The sequence below is a fragment of the Prunus dulcis genome, chromosome 5 (genome assembly GCF_902201215.1).
Source record: "Prunus dulcis chromosome 5, ALMONDv2, whole genome shotgun sequence".
In the NCBI taxonomy this organism is placed as follows: Eukaryota; Viridiplantae; Streptophyta; class Magnoliopsida; order Rosales; family Rosaceae; genus Prunus; species Prunus dulcis.
Window position 1 is genome coordinate 4366129 of NC_047654.1, and position 20428 is coordinate 4386556.

Genomic DNA, 20428 nt, shown 5'->3' on the forward strand with positions numbered 1-20428 from the left:
ACCAAAGCATAAAAAATAAACAAACCACAACCAAAGCATAAAAAATAAACAACCCACAACCAAAGCATAAAAAATAAACAACCCACAACTAAAAATAATAAAGTATAAAAAAAAACAAAGCATAACTAAAAATACAACATAAACATAATAAATTAAAAACAACTTCTTCACTTCACTTCATTCACCTTCATTTCCTTCATTGCCTTTCACCGCCCATAAATGCTCCATCAAGTCAACTTGACGGTGTTCATGAATATACGACGATTGCATCTCCGTGTAGCGATCAATCATAAGGGGCATGAAACTACCGTCTCTAACCAACGGTTCATGCTGCACTGGTTCTCCATTTGGCCCCACTGGTTTTTCATAAATTCGTGTTAGGGCCGTGTCCATGGGATTTGGTTCATACACTTCATCAACATCGTAATCATATTCATCTTCCACAATCATGTTATGGAGGATGATACAAGTCATCATTATACTCCTAAGCACCTCCTCGTCAAATAGACGTGCCGCACCCTTTATAATAGCCCACCGGGCTTGAAGGATACCAAAGCACCTCTCAACATCTTTTCTGTACCCCTCTTGATAGCGAGCAAAAAAATTTTGCTTATGGGATCGGGGATGTGGAATTGTTTTCACAAATGTTGTCCACCTCGGGTAGATGCCATCAGCTAGATAATGCCCGTTCTGGTAGATGGTATTGTTAATTTCATATGTGATATTTGGGGCTTCACCTCTCAAAACATCATTGAACACCGGGGATTGACCTAGGACATTCAAATCGTTTTGAGATCCAGCAACTCCGAAGAAGGCGTGCCAAACCCATGTATCAAAACCAGCAACTACTTCCAGGATGATACTTTTCTGCCCTTTTCTATTTCCGTAATCCCCTTGCCAAGCAGTTGGACAATTTTTTCACTGCCAGTGCATGCAGTCAATGCTACCAATCATGCCAGGAAATCCTCGAGACTCAGCTTTTTGGAGAAGCCGTTGCAGGTCCTTGGGCGTAGGTCTGCGGAGGTAGTCTCTGGTGTACAGAGTTTCCACTGCATCACAAAATCGCACCAAGCTCTCCAAAATAGTGGACTTCCCCATCCGAGCAATCTCATCCACCTGATCAGCAGATGACCCATACGCCAACATTCGTATCACAGCTGTGAACTTTTGCTCTGGAAGAAGTCCCAAATTTCCAGCACAATTTCTCTTTTGAACAAAATATTCATCATAATTGCAAATATCATGCATGACTTTATTGAACAAATGGGGTTGCATTCTATATCTCCCTCGAAAATGAACGTCAGAGTACAGAGATTGTGGGATAAAATAATCTTCCATAAGATTCTTACCCCGAGAATGTCTATGTCTGTCCACATTTGGGCGACGGCCTTCTCGTGAACCACGGCGACCCTGGTTTTCTTCCTCCAACAAAGCAACTGCTATGCCAAGTTGCTCATCTAGTTCTCTCTGCGCCCTTTTGCTTGCAGCTCGTCTACGCATTCTTTCTCTAGTTTCTTGCTCTTGCCTCTCCAAAACCTCTTGCATGTCTGCCATTGAGAATGGAGAATGAAATCTAAAATATGAGAAATGGAAATGTAGAGAAGAACTGGTGTGGGAGGTATGAGCTGAACCTCTGGTTTTATAGAAAAATGTACACATATAGATATGACACGCGACGTAATCTTAGAGGGTGAAAATCTTATCTGAAATTTGAAATTCAAATGAAATTTGAAATTTATCTGAAATTTGAATTTCGAAATGTATCTGAAATTTGACATTTTGAATTTATCTAAAATTTGAATTTTGAAATGTATCTGAAATTTGAAACCGAAAATCTTATCCGATATGAATAGTATTGACACGTAGGAACCTAAAAATCTTATCCGTAAATATTATCCAAATTAATTATTTAAGTAAACAAAGTTGTGAAAAAAACAAAAAAAATGAATAGTATTTCCATGGCATGCCCTAAACTGCTGGAAAAAACCCATTTTCTTTGGCGGAATTTGGGAAAACCACTATATTGAATAGTAGCTGCCATAATTTCCACCAATTAGCCTATTGCCATGGCCCTCTCTGGGGCAGCCACTATTTCGTGAATAGTAGCTGCCATAATTTCCACCAATTAGCCCATTGCCATGGCAAGGGAGCTCTAGGCAGCCACTATTCGTGAATAGTAGCTGCCATAAATTTCCACCAATTAGCCCATTGCCATGGAATAGGGCCTAATTTCTAGGGCAGCCACTATTTACGTGAATAGTAGCTGCCATAGAGCTCTCCTTCACGTAAATAGTAGCTGCCATAGAGCTCTCCTTGCCATGACAAAGGGCTAATTGGTGGAAATGCTCTAACACGACTTATCCAAAAAACTAGTGAATTTTGCATAAAAATCTCAACGTGTATATTTGGCGGAAAAATAAATGAGCCTCAACAAAATTGCAAGCACGAGGGCTAACATTGGAAGTTTAAGGCCCAGAAGCACTGTTTTCCAGCCGCCCCGAAATTGAGGAACTCGCTAACGCAATCAAGAATCTGCTGCTTCAACGGCTCCTCTCTCTCTCCTTTTAGAGGCAGGAAAAAAAAAAACCGATTCTCTTGATCACAGACACACAGAGATGAAGATCTCCCTCAGGTTTCAAGAAGACCAACCAGAGTTCCAAAACCAGCAAAACCCACTGATAAAGGCAAAGGTACCTCTAACCATCTTCAACCAACCTTTTATTTCTTCCATTGCCACCGTCCCCTCCACCACCACATCCACCTCTATGCCCACCAACTCTTCTTCTCACCTCTCGTTTTCTCTCTCTTCCAATTTCTCTTCCGGGCCTTCTGTCAAACTTTCTTACTCTCACACCTCCACCACACCCTCTCCTTTCTCTCTCTCCCTCAAGTCTGGTCTTGGCCTCTTTGGCTCCCCAAAAAACTCCCCTCTTGTTTTCACTGCCAATTTCTCTCTCTCCCACACAAACCCCAGTTTCTCTCTCCACATCAAGCCCCAATTTGGCAACTTTTCCCTAAAACAAACCGCATTTTCAGACCCTAATTTTAAACAGATTTCTGGGTCTGCCTCCAATGTTGGTGCCCATTTGGATTCTGGGTCCGTTTCAAATGGTGATTTTGATAATGGGTTTGTCTCTGAAGGGTCATCTGTTTGGCAGGAGCTTAGGTTGGAGCCTTGCGGCGGCAAAAATGGGGCTGTGAATAGTGAATTTAGGGATAATTGTGGAGCTCATTTGAATGGTGGGTCTCTGGCAGAGAAGCCATTGGCTTGGGAAAATGGTGGGAAAGATGGGCTTTTTTCTGGAATTGCTGTGATGGCAAGGACAGTGTTGCCAGTGACAAAAAGTGTGGTGGTGAATATGCGATGGGGTGTGAATCTTCCACCAAAGTTTGGCAAAGCAATGCCTTATTTAACACTTGATAAAATCGGTATTGAGAGAGTTGAGGAGGTAAAGGCAGAGGAGGAGAAGGGTACTGATGGTAGTAATGTGGGTGATTTTGAATTGTTAAAGGGGATGTGCTTTTGGATGAGAAGGGATTTGGAGGTCATGGAGAAGGAAAATAAGGAGATGAAGCACAGGTTGGAGGAGATGAAGTCGGGAGTTTCTAGGAAGCATTTTAGAGGGGAGAGTGATTCTGTTGGGAAGAGAGTTTCACCTCCTTTGGATCAGACTTCTGGCGGGTTCGAACAGTGGAGAAACAAGAAGAAAGTCAGAGAAGAGAATGCGAGAACAGAGGCAAAAAAGTCCACCGATTCTGCCAGTGATTTGGAATCTGAATTGCAGAGAGCTATCAAGGCTGCTACCATTTAGCAAGGTTCGAGATATATGTAATGTAGAATTATTGCTTTGCTTTGAAATGTATAGGAAAATTATATCTCTGCTGTCTTCAGGGTTGATTGCCTTGATGAATTTTTCAGGGTAGTTTAAACTTAATCACTAAACATTGGAAATCTATTGGAACTTGTAAGTATCGCATCAATGGAGTTTATCTCTTATGAAGAGAAGGGAATTTATGTCTTATTTCAAGTCTTGAGTTGATTGCCATGATTAATTTTATTTATTTATTAGAGTTGTGTTAAGGTTTACAAGTCAATAATCATTGATTGTTAGCTAATATCAATGCACCTTTCTAAAATTTGGAAGGCAAGGTAACTATGGGTTTTGTAATGCTGAGTTGCTTAAAAACATACTGATGAACTAAACTTTGCTTTAAAAGTAAATCGTTGTGTTGGCATTTGCCTGAGTTTCAACTTAGTTGTGTTTCACAAATTTAAGGGTTTTCCTTTATTGTTAGGGTCTGATAATAAAACTAAAAATTATAAAATAGTTGAACAAGCAAAACAGAGAACCCATTTTATACTTAAACATACCTGAACGGCCTTTAACAGAGTCTCCTTCTCTCTCTCTCTCTCTCTCTCTCTCTCTCTCTCTCTCTCTCTCTCTGTGTGTGTGCGCAACTGTGCATATCCTCTAAGTTGTAAATTTTGAAATACAAAGTTCTGGTCTGTCATTGATTACTTGATTTAATGGTATTCCTAGGTGCAGAGATGCTAGAGTGGCTAAGATTTTGAATTTTCCAAGGCACACCTTTGAGTACGAGGTTTTTTTCTGTTATCTGTTATGTTATTTGTTAAATTCATGGCTGGAAATGAGCAGACTAAGTGGAAGATTTTGTTAGCAAAAAGGCCTGAAATAATAATGTAATCGGCATGGAATTATATGAAATTCATATTTTGTATCAGTATCAGTTGGAATAGGGGAAAACCTACAAAGAATAATTGTCAGTGGTCCTGACCCTTCATGCTTCAATGGTTCAAATTTGTTGGTTCTTTTGAAAAGCACTGCTGTATGTAAAAAAAATTATTATAGAAATCTTAAATTTTCAGATGTCTTGTTTTATCTGTATTTGTAAGAAAAATTAGTGAACATCTATTGTCTGAGCTACCAGAGAAGCCTCATGCATGAAATGCACACAACTAGTCAATGTGCATACTCATGTTACTCTGGAAAAAGATTTGTATTGGATAATAGAATAGAAAAACAAGCTGCTTTGTTCTCTCTCTTTGGCTATCATTTCACAGCAACCAAACAAGTTACAACATATCTCCTCTGAAATATTAACCTTTACAAAACTCCTGGAAAGAACTGTACCTAAAACTTATTGTATATTCTGCATCCTTCATGGGTTTGTACAACTATTGATTCTCCATGTTGAAACAGTGTATATATCCATCCAATTGGTTTGAATACTGAAGATAAAGTCGTTTGGCATGTGTTAGTAGACTAGAATAAATGTCTTCATGCAGCCAGCCTAGTCTTAACCTAAAATTGTACCAATATTGGCAGAGTTCATAGTTATATGAACATGGTAAGTTGTGAAGGAACTATTCTTGTTTCTGCACAATTTTTAGCGACTCCAGCAGCAAAGTAGGGATCATACTTTCGGCCCCCAATGATCCGGACAGTGCACCTGAGTGGTTTCAAGGGTGGCTTGGCAGCGCTTGGCACAATTTATTATTATTATTATTCTTTAGAGAGAGATCAGAGTCACATAACCGTGTAGCTTTAGTTATGGCCTAGGAGTGTTGCATCTATACATACAATTTCTTTGCAGTCGGCCACACTCGAACATTTCCCATTTTCATTTTGTTGTATGATCCCAACCGAGTCATCAATAATATAGGCCACTTGGCATGTGCAGAGCTTGGAGTACATGGAAACACTTTGCAGTCATCGTTAGTAGAACATCTTTTAGCAAGTATGGTTTCTGCTCCTCCCGGCAACATTGAGAATAATGATACACCTGCCACAACCAAGAAGAAGAGGAGCGAGTTCAGAGCAATCTTAGATGGGGCTTTCTCCATGGTTCGTTCTTTTTTTATTATTGTCACATTGGGTCGATGTGAATGAAATTTCAAGTTTGCTTTGCACTTTAGTAAGTGAGCCCTTTGGGCTATTTTTATATTTATAGGATCAAATAGGTTGGGTTGTTTTAATGTCAAAGAAATCTAATTTAGTAAATTATCTAATTAATTTCCAAGTTCTCAGTGTGTTGATGACGATGAAAACTCCACATATAGGAAAAAAGTACAAATTTGGTAATGACAATCTCTACTTTCCTTGTTTTGTATCATTAAAAGGGGAATTTTGAAATATTCCAATGCACCATCTTTAGAAGAAAAAAAAACCAAATGTATTTCTTTGAATCGTAATTTATTCTTTAGTGGGTTAATCGTTTTATTAGTCATTGAATTTAGATATGATTTGCATTTAAATTCCTCAATTTTCAAAATTGTTCTCGTGGTCCTTCAACTTCAGTTTCGTTAGGATAAATGGCCATGCTGTCAATTTTGTTAACTTTTCTGTTAAATGCAGGGGCAAAATGGTATCTAGCTAAGAATATTGGAAAAAAAAAAAAAAAAAAGAAAAAGAATGGACGTCTAGGGAGAGAGGGAATTTGGGAGAAAATGGAGAATTTGGCCATATAAGGGAATGTTGAGGGAATTTCAGATTTGGGAGAAAACGAGGAATTTGATTTGGGGATTTCAGATTTAGGAGAAGGAATAGGGTTCATTCCACTTGAAAGAAAGGCTCAAATCTTCAGCTAGGTTTCATTGCACTTGAAAGCTGCTTCTTCTCTGTGTGAATATTGACAGAATTGAAGAAGACATGGAAACAGGAGAAGTAAGGCATGGCCAACAATGTCATTGTGGGAAGTTAGCACGGATGCAGACTTCGTGGACCCTTTTCTCCCAAATTTCCCATTTTCTCAACCTGACTAACTCTTCCTCTCCCTTGTTAAGAGATTGAAAATAAGTGGGGCCCACATCAACTAACAGAACTTCTCTCAAATCTGACGGAAAAGCTAATGTGAGACATTTATTGAAAGTATAGGTGGTATATTGAGACATTTCAAACAACATGTGGTAGCCTTTAGCTAACTATCCATATGCATGTTATTAAACTCTTTTAATGGTATTTTTCTTCACTTGATTTGAGACGGTCTCAAATTTCGTTCACATGGATGGTAATGAGTTTGATAATTAGTTGTGGCTAAACTCATTATGAGTGGATGACATAGTTGAGTAAAAATGCAACTATTTTGTAGACATAGGTTAGGCCAGTAACTAGTTGGTCAGACAATGAACTCGACCCTCTTGCACCTAAGTTCGAATCCCCCTTATTACAGATTAGATTAATTTAGAAGTTCGTATTAAAACAAATTTATTTTTGTACGACGCTTTCGAGCTTATCGCCATTGCCTGAAAAAACAATAAAGGTCTTTTGTGTCATAGTGCCTCGTAATGCGATGTTGGCTAATTTGGAACAAACGTTGTGAAGTTGGGCTATTTTAGCTAAATTCTCAAAAATAAAATAAAAACACGCTTCCGAGAGCTAGGAACAGTGAGAAGAATGGCGAGCTCAACCGCTGGTGGAAGCAGAAGAGGGAATACGGCAAAAGCCCTGGTGTCTGATCAGATCTCTCAGGCCATACTATCCACTTCCAACCTCCTCCACCTCATGCAACAATCCTCTCCTTCCCAGGTGTCCTCCTACTCTCTGTTTCCCACCTTTTATTTTTTCAGATTTTCTATCAGAATATGCATGTCGGAGAAGATAATAGTGATTTCATGGGTCTTCTTTGTCCTTTTTTTTTTTTTAAATAAAAAATTTTGAATGTAAAATCAATTTGGGAACTGGGTTTTGGTTAAATTTAGGGAGGGCGATATGTATTACAGAGAGAATTATTTTTGTTATCCCAGGTGTGAAGGCTGATTTGATTGGTAAAATTAAGATTAACCAGGAAAAAAAAAGGGGGAAATATATTAAAAACATAAAATTTGAAGGAGATTCCTATGTGGCTCGGGTATTTTACTTCAAAGATAGTACAATTTTTTGAGACAGAAATGTTGTTATAAAAAATGTGAAGAAAAGGAATGTGGTCATGGACATGTATCTGGACACTAAAGAACTGAAATACTAGAAATTGATGTCCAAATTATCAGACACATTCTTCCTGGTGAAGGATTGTAAAACTGATACAAATAGTGGATGGATGAATGGAAGACCGAAATGCTTATTTAGAATGTGCAAATGCAAGAGTTTCTGGAGGCTTTGTTATTAGGACATTTTGGTGAAACAGGAGTGGGGTAGATATAAGCAGGTTTTTTTAGTAGGGAATCAGAATTTCCTTGCTTTTGAAAATTTGTTAATTATCTTCTAGTTTGTGGTGAGGGTGCGTGGCCTACCATGACTTGGTGTTGAAACTGTGATGATATAATAAACACACTGGGATGGCTTATTGGAGTGGAGGTGCATTAGTTCTTATTAGGAAGCTGCAAGCTGTAATCTTGGAGATAGTCTTCATTCTAAATTTTGTCAAAATCTGCATAGGGTTGTTAGAGATGGAAATATGTTTCAAAAGGAAGAAGAAATGAGAAGGTACTAAGGTCAGTAAAACTGTGTTGGCTTGCTTATACCTTTGTATGCCGCCTGACACTGTAACTCTTCTAAATCCATGCTTTTGGTATGATTCACGTTTCACCATCATAATATTTGAATATCCTTAGTTATCAATTAGATTACTCTCATGAAAATTCTTGTTGCAACTTTCCTGGCATGTAATATAACTATATCTATATGTCCCAATGCAAGGTGAATTACTCACTCTCACCCTTAATTTTTATCTTTTTATTTGGGTACGTGAGGTAATTAGACACTATGCAGTATGTGTTGTAATAGCGTAAATTGACCTTGCCTCACTGGCCTATTATATTTCTGATCTCATCTCTTATGCAGGCCCAACTGATAAGGCTTCCAAAGAACCTTTTGGTCAAAACATCTACAATCAAGCATACCGGAAAAGTATGTTTCTTTTCACCAAGATGATCTTGACTATTAACATTCCATGTAAATTTCATTTTCCCATCTTGTATTCCTTTCCTTTTTATGCAGTTGTTGGAGCAGATGCCTCGAGTAGTTTCATCTCTGGATGCACATATGGAAAGTGGGTTACAAAGGTTGTAGTCATGTAGGCTTCGTTTTCACAAAACTTTTGTGGCATACAGTTACATACATCAGCACCTTGCCTGCAGCAACTCATTTTCATGAGATCAGAAATATTTTTAATTAACAGTTGTGATGTGTCATCTTATGTTTTTGTTGTTATATCTCCTCTAAGAAATATAAGCTCATATGATTCTGTTACTGATAACATTTATAAATTTTTCAGTGTTCCTCATCTGCAAACTGTAATCCAATTACTCGAAAACATGGAAAGCTGCCAACTTAGTTCTCTCTCTCAAGCTAAAGTCCTTCCTGAGGTTAAGATCTCCCTCTCGCTCTCTCTGTGTATGTGTTTGTGACCCTCTCTTTTTTGAATTCTCAATGCATGGGATATTATTTCTAGGTTAGCAAAAATCTTTCTGCCGCAATTTGTTCCCTAGAAGTCCTCAGCTTTCATTGGCATTTCCTTATTTTATATTCCTTATTTTTCCCCTCTCAGGAACATGAGGTGGAAAATCAACCTCCAAAGGTGGGCTAACTATCCAAACTATGTACCCATTTTGTTCTATATCGGCGGATGTAACATAATGGTTGTCAAAATGAACCTTTGGAGTTCTTGTTGAGACTGGTCAGAGTAAATTATATGTGATCTCAATGTACATAAACACACTGAGGGATAGTACCAGTAGACTCAGTATGAAGTTGTTCTCTTTCTTTTTCTTAACATAAAGTGGAAAGAAACCATGCTGCTTGACCAACTTAATGTGATCTCCTAAATCTCTTGAATTTCATTTTGATGACCGCATCTGACAAGATGCCAAATTTGCGTGCACCTTGGAGGAACTAATTTATACTTTCAGGGGCCCTGGCTTGTTCCTATTCTATTGTCCTGCATTGGGTGCTTCTGGCACTCTTTTGTGAGTTATTTGAGAAGCAGACAAGCGGGGTCATGTTCTTATCCTTGGCAAGTTTCATTTCCCATAACATATTTTCCTATTTGAGGTACATTATGTGCATTATTATGTTATGTAACCTGCATAAGCATTCCTCTGCCTTAATATACCAAGTTAGAACCTCATTCCATGTGTCTTTTCGTTTCTTTTAAACATAAATGGCCAGGATTAGTTTGGCTCATTTTACCGGCAACCTCAACACGGTTCCAATTTCGCTTTTTTGAAATGATTAAAGAAGCATCCAATGCAAATGTTAACTGACAATTACTCGCTTAAAAACCTTGTACAACAAAGATGCAGGAAAGGAAAGTTGCATAAATTACATACATTAGCCAAAAATGTTTACTAAGAATGAAATACCAATATGAATAAAAAATAGTTGCAGAGATGAGTTCCGATCTCTTAGATTACAGGAGTTCAAGAGATTGTGGTCACCTACCTTTGGATATTAATTCAATTGTTCAAAAAAAAATTTCTTAAAATGAGTGTAAAAGTGAGTGAACTGTTGAATTTACATCCAATGGTGAGTGATTACAAATTTCTTAAACCCCTATAGTCCAAAAGATCAGTATATATATATATATATATATATATATAAATGAGAGCAGAGGGTAAGTATATAAGTTTGGTGTCTATATATACATATAAAACAATAGATTAGAACAATAGACAAAGTATGGATGTAGCCTAAACAACTTTCAGACTAATGCAGCAAAATAATGATAATGCATTAAAATAATGCTTTTCAAAAAATAGATAATTTGAAAATAACTTTTATTTATACTCACAAAGATTGCAACTGCAATTCTTCAAACACAACTGCACGCTATTTACAAGGATGATTTCTCCGAAGGATGTATCAGAGAGAATCTTTAAGACTGAAGGAAAAAAGGAAAATTACATTCTGTTTACAACTGAGGCCGAAGCCTGCTTATAAAGAGAAAACAACTGGGGTTCAACTAACTATAGTGAACCAACTATGGTTAGAGCAACCTGATTCATCATTCAAATTTGTCGGAATGCTGAACATGCTTTTACAGAGGCAGCTTTCGGTGGAAAAGCAAACAGTAAAAGCAGATGATTTAACAATAATGGTGTCGGCAACTGGTTGACATGTAGATATTTGTCTGTAGCAATTATCCTGTCGACAACTGCAGCATGTGATAATGGCGAATCTAGTCAGAGTGCAAATCATAGGCATCATAAGGATCCTGACTATCCTCATACTATGATTTGGGCTTGACTGAGATGGGCTGGCAACTAGACGATGAGGAAGACCCGTTGTCTTCATCATCATCCATTTGAGAAGCTTGCAAGATCAACTGGCGGGCAATTTCCTGGAGTTCTGATTTGGATTTTCCTTCGACTGAGAGGGAAGATCGGACAGACCCAGAAGGAGAGATGGGATAGGGTACTGGCTCAACTGGAAGATCATTGTAGACGTATTTGGCAATTCGGTCAACTTCAAACTTATCCCACCATTTGACAGAGAATTGGCGGGCAAAGATGCGGGCATCTTTGGTGATCTTGTAGGACCATTTCAGGATCCATGGTACTTTGTACCTAGACAGCAACTGTTTTGGAAAAAATAAATCAACTTTGGAGAACTTAGCCTTCTTAGTGTAGTGGCGGATCAATTCAAGAACTGATACAGGCAATATTTCATCAACTGGACCATGTTTCTCCCACCAATGAAGGAACCAATAGGGGAAGGAACACTTGAATTTATTATCAAAATTGATGAACCAGGAATGACTAAATCTTCAGATTGGTGAAGGAAGATAGTATACCAGGCATCAATATAATCTGAATAATTATATTGTAATTTTGATTGGAGCAACTTTAACTCATAAGGGCGATTACTGAAGGCTTCTTGGCTTATGATCTGGTGAACATATAAGGAATGATAAAGGATGGTCTCAGGGTGATCACGATCCTTTATGGGCTTGATTTCAACTGACTTGGTCTCAAGTAATATATCTCTATAGTATTTGAGGGATTTGTAGGGACTAGAAGGCATATAATGAAAACCAGGAGGAAAATAGTGCCTGGCAATTTCAACTGGATTGGCATGAATGTCATATACGGGCTCAATAACAAATAAATGGGAATTACTCTTGGGCAGATAGGGGGATGACTTTTTAAATGTAACGGAAGGTCCGGCAGGGACGTCAACTGAAAAGGGATCATAACTGGCAACTAGGGTAGACTGATAACTGGGACGAATTTGGCCAACTGTGGAACCTAGAGAGGAGAATCTATTGGCAACTGATAATGGGGTAGCAACTGTAAGGGGAGTGCAACCAGGATAGGGAACTATCTGTTTGGGAAATTCTGGCTTGGTTTGACTCATGGATTGGGTTTGAGATGGTTGCGACTGGGATGGCTTTGGTTGACTGGCTGACTCTTTGTGTTTGTCTTTTTTGGAAGCCATTGTGGTTCCTGCAAAAATTCTCGAGTAAGAAAATCATGAATTGAATTCTCACTGCCTCTCAGATATTCAATATCAAAATCAAATATACTTAGTATACTTTGCCATCGTGCAAAAATTTGTTTAGATGCAATGTTAAGAACATCTTTTTCTAAAACATGTTTTGCAGATTTACAATCAACTCGTAGTAAAAATTTCTGATTTAGCAAATCATCTTGAAATTTACTAATGCATAATACAATAGCTAATATGTCTTTTTTAATAGTACTATAATTATATTGCGACTGAGTCCAGGTTCCAGAATGGAAACGAACAATCTGTTCTGGAGAATTTGGACGAACTTTCTGTTTGAGAATGCCACAAAAACCTATGTCTGAGCATCTGTTTCAACTATTTTGAAAGAATCAACTGAAGGGATGCCAAGACAAGGAAGCGTCTTGACATGGGCCTTGATCTGTTTGACAACTTCGGTATGGATATTCGACCATGGGGGAGGATTGACTTGTAATCTATCAAACAGAGGCTTACATTGCTTACGCAGATTCTGGTAGAAGTCAGAGACATAATTTAGAGATCCTAAAAACCTCTGGAGTTGACTTTTATCAAGAATCTGATCAGGGAATTTATCAGCAAATTGAATGACTCTGTCAATTGGGGAAATTTGAGATTGACTAATATTGAAACCAAGAAATCTGATATTGGTTTGGAACAACTTGATTTTCTTAGCGGAAACAACTAGACCATTTTGTTTAACTATATGAAGGAATTTGTGCAAATGTTTCCAATGTTGTTCTATTGACTCCGAAAATATTAAAACATCATCAATATAAACAATCGAAAAATGACTGTAGGGATTGAAGATATCATTCATAATATTCTGGAATTCACTGGGAGCATTTTTCAAACCAAATGGCATGACATTCCATTCGTAATGGCCAAAGGGGGTGACAAAAGCAATCTTATACCTATCTGACTCATCTATTTGGATTTGCCAGAAACCACTTTTCATATCAAATTTGGAGAAGACAACTGCTTTTTCTAATCGATTAATGAGGTCTCTCTTATTAGGTATAGGATACCTAATCCATTCTAAGGCCGAATTAAGGGGCTTATAATTGATTACTAATCTGGGGACTCCTCTCTCTAGTTCAGCATTTTTCTGGACATAAAAAACAGGACACGACCAAGGGGATTTGCTTTTACGAATAATATTCTTTTGGAGTAGCTCATGGATTTCTTTTTTACAAACTTCCATTAGTTCTTGATTCATCTGGATTGGCCGGGCTTTAGTGGGGATATTTTTCTCACTAAAGGTCTTGATATAGGGAAGACAGACGACATGCTGTTTTCTATACCAAAAAGCAGTAGGCAATTCAGAACAGATTTCATCTTTTAATTTGTTTTCAAAGGCTTGAATTTGCAACTGTAAGACTTTATCAGCAAGTTGTTGTTCAATTCTTTTAAACTTAATTTCTTCCTTAAGGAAATTCAACTGGTTGGTTTTTCTAACAACTTGAACAGATTTAGAGACTGACTGTTTCTGCAAGGCTTTTAAGTTGTGCAATTCTGGTTTTGTCAGGAACTCAAACTTAACCTTTTCGCCTAAATAGGTAGAAATGATACCATCGTATTCCACCTGGAAAGGATATAATAAGGCAAGAAAGGGTAATCCTAGGATGACTTCATCAGTTATGTTTTTAACTAAGACAAATGAGGTTTTGAAACAAACTTTGTTTTGGCAAATATGGGCTTTTGGTAATTCATATTTTAACTGGAGGGACTTCCCTGAAGCAGTGCTAAGGGATTCTCTGGACTTCTGGTAATATTTAGTAGGGATGAGACCTTCCTGAATACAGTTAAGGTCTGCGCCGGAGTCAAATAAAGCAACTGTGGTGAACTCAAAATCTTGAACAAATATTGTTACTTTTGAATACCATTTTCACAAATTGACTTGTTTGATTAAATTGACAACTGGTTGGTCTTCAGAAGGTTCATCATCAGAATGATGCAGGCTTTCCGAACGGCTTTTAGGTGTACTAGGTTCCTTTTTTAAAAGATTAGACATGTCTTGACAGGACCCGATCCCAATTCCACTTTGGAATTCGAACCAAGCCCTGTGCGTGTCCGACACCTGGCAACTGTCGGGCACAAATGACCATTTTACCCTTCCTGCTACAGTTACTATTAAAACTTCCTTTGGACCCCTGCCGAAAATTCGGCAGAGTCTCCCCTGTATTTTGATCAAACCCAAAATCTTCCACCTGTTAAACAAGCAAATAGCTTTTCACCAACTGCCAGACTAAACAACCAAACATTCACCAGTTCAAATTCTCCACTAAAACTAGATATCAGAGCATTTTCTACTAATTACAAGATTTCAAGGACTTTCCGACAAAACCCTACGCTTCTTGGTGGTGCGGAAGCTAGGAGTGGCCCGGTGGTGGATGCCTGCGCACTTCTACAGCCTGGGGGCGAAAAACAAGTTTGAAAATGTGAGTGGACAAAAATAATGTTCTCAAATCAGTTTGTAAACATAATAACCCCCGTAGTCAAAATAAATATATAAATAAACCTAAAGTTCACCTGTATTCAATATAAAATCATTTAAATCAATAGGTAGATGTATATGTATGTATGCAGATAAGAAAAGGGCACGAGTATCAAGAAAACTGATATAAAATTTCTGAAAGCAATAATTTTATAAAAGTATTGAAATTCCTTTTTAAAACTACCACCTAGATGTACCCCTGTAAATCCGTCAATTCCCCTGGCAGGTCTCGGCGACACAAAGTCTAACCGAGCCACAAACTGGCAGGATTCAGGAGACTATGATCAGCCTGATCCGCCGACAGGTCTCGATGACACCAAGTCGACTCGAGCTGCTCTAGCGAGATGCAGGAGACCGTAGTCAGCGTGATCCGCAATCCTAGCAGGTCTCGGGGACACAGAGTCAGCCGAGCCGCAAATCCTGGCAGGTCTCGGGACACCAAGTCTGCCGAGCTGCAAATCCTGGCACTCAAGGTCCGAGCGTCCCCGAAACTCGTGAGGCAATGTCAAGTGCACTGACAGAACTGTAAACAGACTGGATGTCCGTAGACATCGGTCCATCTGAGGGTAATCACCAAATAAAAATGGGTACGTGGTGGTTTTAAAATAAACTATTTTTAGAAAAGTATGATCAATAACTGAAATCTAGAATCATGCTGCTATTTCCTCTGCCATAAGCCTCAAACTCTGTTTTCTATAACTTTTTAGCATGTGTAAGTAAGCAGCACAAAACTATGGAACTATTTATGCACTAATCATGCTCGGAAACATAATAAAACTTATTCAAGATCAAATAATGAAATTTTATTCAGATAAACTCATTTATAAAAACTTATTTATATAAAATCAATATAAAATCATTTATGTAAACTCATTTATATAAATCGTTTATATAACTCATATATATATATAATCCTTTATGAAAGAAAGTCCACTCCCTGCTGGTCCGAGCTAGCTGGACCTCTTGAAGGTCCCTCCTGTGGTTCTGTCGGGCCTCTAGTGCCTGGGTCGACGGAAATGGTGGCCGGAGGAGGGAGATCGGAGGCCTTGAAGTTTCGGTGAGTTCTCGTCGTTCTTTCGCAGTTTCCAGCCAGCACAGGTCGTCGGCGGGCGGGGGATCGGTCGGGAAAGGTAGGGGACTCAACGACGGTTCCAACGCCACCGGTCCCATGGCCGGTGGTGCCCTGAGGCGGGGCTAGCAAGCTCTGGAAGGCGGCGGCCCGTTTTCGCGCGAGAGAGAGAGAGAGCTGGCTGGGTTTTTATATATCAAACTTTGAAATATTTACGGTTATGCCACTGTGACTCTTTTGACCATAACTTTCTCGTTACAACTCCGATTCGGGCCCACTACGTGTCTATGAACTCGTTTCACCGTGCTCTACGCAATGGCGTAAGCGAAATTGTCAAATTTCTTCTCGATCAAAAAGTCACTTTTTTCCCTATTAAATAATGCGAGTGCAAAATCGTCTTTTTGGTAGAATAAATTAATCCTACTTTTTAGATATTTTGTTTTGGATTATTACATGTCTTGCTTAATGATGTAATTTTCAGTTTGCAATTGTTGACTCACTTGTTTTAACTCAACTAATTCTTTTTTAATCGTCTTAACTTCTGACTGGAGGTCATGAAGGGTGACTTCTTTTCTGCGATTGAATTTTTCTAGTGTTGTATTGATGCTAATCGGCTGAGGAGTAGGAGAAGTGGAGCTTGGGTTTTCTTGACTCAGGACCTTTTTTAATTTCTTCAAATATTCAGATTTCAACTTAGGGTTTTGAACTCTTCCTATTAAATCTATTAAAAGTTCTTCTTGTTCTTCTTGTTTAGTGAGGACTGACACAGATTTTAATCGATTACAACATTTGTCAGTACAACCAAACTGGACTCTAGGAGAACTAGGTTGTGAATCTGAAGACTGGATGGATCCTGATTCGGAACTGGATATTAAGGACTTAGCATCACTCATTTCAGAGTCTCGCAACTCTAAAACTTGGATTAATTTGTTCTTTTCTTCTTCTGTAATCTGTAATTGTTTGATGACATCTTTTACTTTGCATTCAGAAGCATAATGACCAAATTTTGACATTTGAAACATTTAACTTTGCTTTTATCTTTTTTAGGGCGACTCTGTTTTTGTGTTGGGTGTTTCGACCAATTTTTCTTAGGGGAGAACTTTTTTTTCTTATAAAATTCATCTTTCCGGAAGAATTGTTTCTTTGGATAATGACACTTTCTAAGATGACTGGGCTTGTTTTTCCGAGAAGGAGGGATACTGGTAAGACCGTATTGTTCACAGAAATTACCTAACTCATATTTGGCGGACTTTCTATCAGACTGAATTTGTTTATTAATTTTAAAGTCAATACACATTTTCATACCGACTTGATTAATTGTGCTTATAATATTTCCATAGGTCAGATTATCCCAATCTATTTGACCTTGTTCATTACTCAAAGTGGTGTGTATTTTGTGAGCGAATAAGTTTGGTAAACCATTAATGAATTTTTCTTTCCAGAATGGCTGATTACTATCATCTCTAAGCATAACCCTAGAAATGAAAACATCTTTATACCATCTGAAATCAGACAACTTTGGGCATCTAAGATTACTCAACTGATCATGTATTCTAGCAGTGGTGTTACTAGGAGTTCCTATAAAATGTTCAATTATTGTGTAAAACAGAGTGTTGACACCGTCTTCTATACCTTGACCTATTTGTTCATCAAAGATAGGGAGACCATCTTCATTAAGTTTTACAGCATATATGATTTGATTTTTAGATTCAGGGGTAAGATGCTTATCCCACCAATATCTGAGAGTACCAGTGAAACCGGTGACTAACAGAGGAACAATTTCAGACTGTCTGAAACAGTGATTGGTGATATAGCTATTGGCGACCATAGACATATGTTGTAACTTATTTAGGATTTCTTGTTCAGAAAGACCATCAATATTCCATTCATACAATTTATCAGAAGAAACTGAGAACTGAGTGTGGAAGTTTCTTTCTTCAAATTGGATGTCTGGTGGTGTCGGTCTGGGATACCAATTTTTTGTTAGGCTAGTGGGACTTATATGTCTGTCTATCCTTTTGACTCTGGGCGTAGTTTGGACTTCTAATTTTGTGAAGGCATTTTCAATTTTTGAAATATCACTAGTTTCGGATTTTACTGATTCAGACTCAGATTGAGAAGCAGCAAAAGAATCTAGTCTTTTAATGCCAGGTTTTTCACCTTTCTCAGGTTTGGCAGGGGTCAACTGTTCTAACATTTCTTCTATCTTCTTCATTGTGGAATTGACCTTAAGGACGGGACTGGACTTGAGTTCTTGAAACTGAACTATTGGCTTTTCATTGTTAGGCCTGGGTTTGGAATCTGCAACAGGCGGACTCAACTTGTTGACCTTGGTTTCAATTGTATCTAATTGTTTTCCTATAGTGATTAAACTCTGGTTCGTGTAATTGTTCTGCTCAATTAACTTCCTATTAGGATCACTGCCTTCAAAGGTCTTGAAAGGAGTGGCAGGAATTGGTGCTTTCTGGTGATCTATGATGATGGTTTCTACTGGAGGATGACTGGATTCAACTATGGATTTATCTACTAATTTCCATTTTTCTTTATTTATGGTTTTTAACTCATCTGTGGTCATATAATGGCTTTCAACATAATCAAGGTAGAAAATTTCAACTTCGGCTGACCGCATATAATCTTTCCATTTTTTAAAGATCAGTTCACGGTGTTTGCTATTTGGGTAGGCTTGGTGATAACTATCTCTTCTGGACTGGTTTTCAGGAGCTTTTAGATGTCGATTTAAGTACCCCAATTGATTTCAAATTTCTTATTCAAGGTTCTAAGTTGGTTTTCAACTAAGAAATCGGACTGTGTTGGTGACTCAGGTGAGTCTGATTTATCTTCTGAGACTAGAACCTGGCTGTAGCAAGGTTGGGTAACCTGAGAGGTTTTTCTCAGGGACTCAAGTTTAAAATCGATCATGGCCTTTTCTAGCTCTAGGTCTCGTTCTAGAGTGGAAGATGAGGCAGCAAAAGAATGCCGAGCAGGGGCATGCCTTTGGGACTGACCAGGGGTTGGCAACTGTTGTAACTGGACATTAGACTTTCTTAAGGGATGATTGTCAAATTTTATCTTAACCGTTCCATCTAAATATTGTTGGATGTAGTCTAAATTGTTTAGACTACCCTGGATTGAGCTGGTTGACTCTCAGTCACTAAGGTCCAATCTTTTGGAAGGGCAACTTCTGACCACTTAATGGTGTTGGGAACCTGTATATGGGCGTCTAAGGTGTGACTCTGGATCAGGACGGTTTGATCCTTTGGGCTTTTATTGAGAGCTTGGAAGTTCATATTTGTTCCTGTAACTTTGTAATAGATTCTGTAGACTAAGGCTAAAGGTTGGGTCCCAGGAAGGACATTGTAACCTTCATTCTTAATATTCAGAGTCAAAGTTCTCAGGATATGAGGGTCACTAAGGCTTACAGTAAAGTCAGGATATCAGTCAAAATGGACAGGGCCATTACACAGACTGGACTCAATGACTCCAAGAGTACTATCGCTAAATTCAGTGAATCTAGCATCACGCAGACAGAGTAGGATTGAGGCTTTCAGTCCTAACTGTGTCAGGGGCTTAACAGCAACTTGAACTAGACCAATATGCAGGAAATTATTACCATCTTTCTTATGTTTTAGAATAGACTCAAGATTAAGCAACTGACATGTTTCATGATCTTTACTTAAGGCGTAGACTTGTTCAACTGTTTTGACATGTGTTGTGCTATTAAAACTAGAAGGCAACCAATGTTTCTTATAGATTTTCTGACTGGGGACTTTAGGTATATTCCAATCTCTAAAATCTAATTGTTCCTTACTACTGGAGTTGTATTCAAATTGTTCTTCATTAACTATCTCTGGGAGTCGACTTATACTGGTAGTAGAACTGCTAGAATTACAAGACTTTGTTCTAAACAGGCGACTCATGACTACTCAAATAACTGGGTTTGGCTGTCTGAGGAAGAAGGTAAACAGTAGATCCTAAACCGACCGTTTAAACTCTAAGAAACCTATTAATGTTTCTCAATTTTCTATCTCCTGCCCACCACTCACGCCCTCTCTGGGGACTTACAGATCTAGGAAAAAGGACTCACGGGTCAGACCTTAGAGAAAGAGCAACAGATGACTCAAAGGATAAAAGGGAAGAAAAGGAAGAAATGAGACCTTCTACTCAGATGCTTAAACCAGCCACTTGGACGGGGATGAGTAGCAAACTTAGACAAAGACCGTAACACTTATGGCTCTGATACCAACAAATGAGACAACAGAGACAATATATATATATATATTTATATATATATTCAGAATGAATTTTGTATATATTCAGAAACTCACAACATTCATAAGTTTTATTGTACTTCGATCAATTAAAATTTCAATTTAGTGATTATACCCGTCCATGTTCGTGTTCATGTTCCCTTTTCCACAG

General features: G+C 38.2%; 2 protein-coding genes across 5 annotated transcripts; both read left to right on the forward strand.

Annotated features, from left to right (window-relative positions):
* Positions 1 to 2430: 2430 nt before the first annotated feature.
* On the forward strand, positions 2431 to 5941 carry LOC117629231. Of its 3 annotated transcripts, none has more exons than XM_034361756.1 (2): positions 2431 to 3816; positions 5704 to 5941. In XM_034361756.1, exon 1 carries the CDS (start codon positions 2616 to 2618, stop codon positions 3810 to 3812), a length of 1197 nt encoding a protein of 398 aa, XP_034217647.1. In that variant the 5' UTR covers positions 2431 to 2615; the 3' UTR covers positions 3813 to 3816; positions 5704 to 5941. The 3 variants fall into 3 exon arrangements, with proteins under 3 accessions (XP_034217647.1, XP_034217648.1, XP_034217649.1); XM_034361757.1 differs by lacking the exon at positions 5704 to 5941 and adding an exon at positions 4548 to 4751; XM_034361758.1 differs by lacking the exon at positions 5704 to 5941 and having other exon boundaries at positions 2431 to 2690; positions 3159 to 4032.
* Positions 5942 to 7290: 1349 nt separating this feature from the next.
* LOC117628743 (tobamovirus multiplication protein 2B) lies at positions 7291 to 9799 on the forward strand. Of its 2 annotated transcripts, none has more exons than XM_034361257.1 (5): positions 7291 to 7547; positions 8802 to 8867; positions 8958 to 9022; positions 9235 to 9325; positions 9508 to 9799. In XM_034361257.1, exons 1-5 carry the CDS (start codon positions 7416 to 7418, stop codon positions 9544 to 9546), a joined length of 393 nt encoding a protein of 130 aa, XP_034217148.1. In that variant the 5' UTR covers positions 7291 to 7415; the 3' UTR covers positions 9547 to 9799. The 2 variants fall into 2 exon arrangements, with proteins under 2 accessions (XP_034217148.1, XP_034217149.1); XM_034361258.1 differs by having other exon boundaries at positions 7328 to 7547; positions 9235 to 9353.
* Positions 9800 to 20428: the final 10629 nt, after the last annotated feature.

What these genes read in the sequence shown, in the direction of transcription:
- LOC117628743 (XM_034361257.1), top strand. Translation starts at nt 7,416, where the DNA reads ATGGCGAGCTCAACCGCTGGTGGAAGCAGAAGAGGGAATACGGCAAAA. An exon ending in CAATCAAGCATACCGGAAAA is followed by an intron (nt 8,868 to 8,957) that starts GTATGTTTCTTT and finishes CTTTTTATGCAG; the next exon opens with TTGTTGGAGCAGATGCCTCG. An exon ending in ATGGAAAGTGGGTTACAAAG is followed by an intron (nt 9,023 to 9,234) that starts GTTGTAGTCATG and finishes TAAATTTTTCAG; the next exon opens with TGTTCCTCATCTGCAAACTG.
- LOC117629231 (XM_034361756.1), top strand. Translation starts at nt 2,616, where the DNA reads ATGAAGATCTCCCTCAGGTTTCAAGAAGACCAACCAGAGTTCCAAAAC.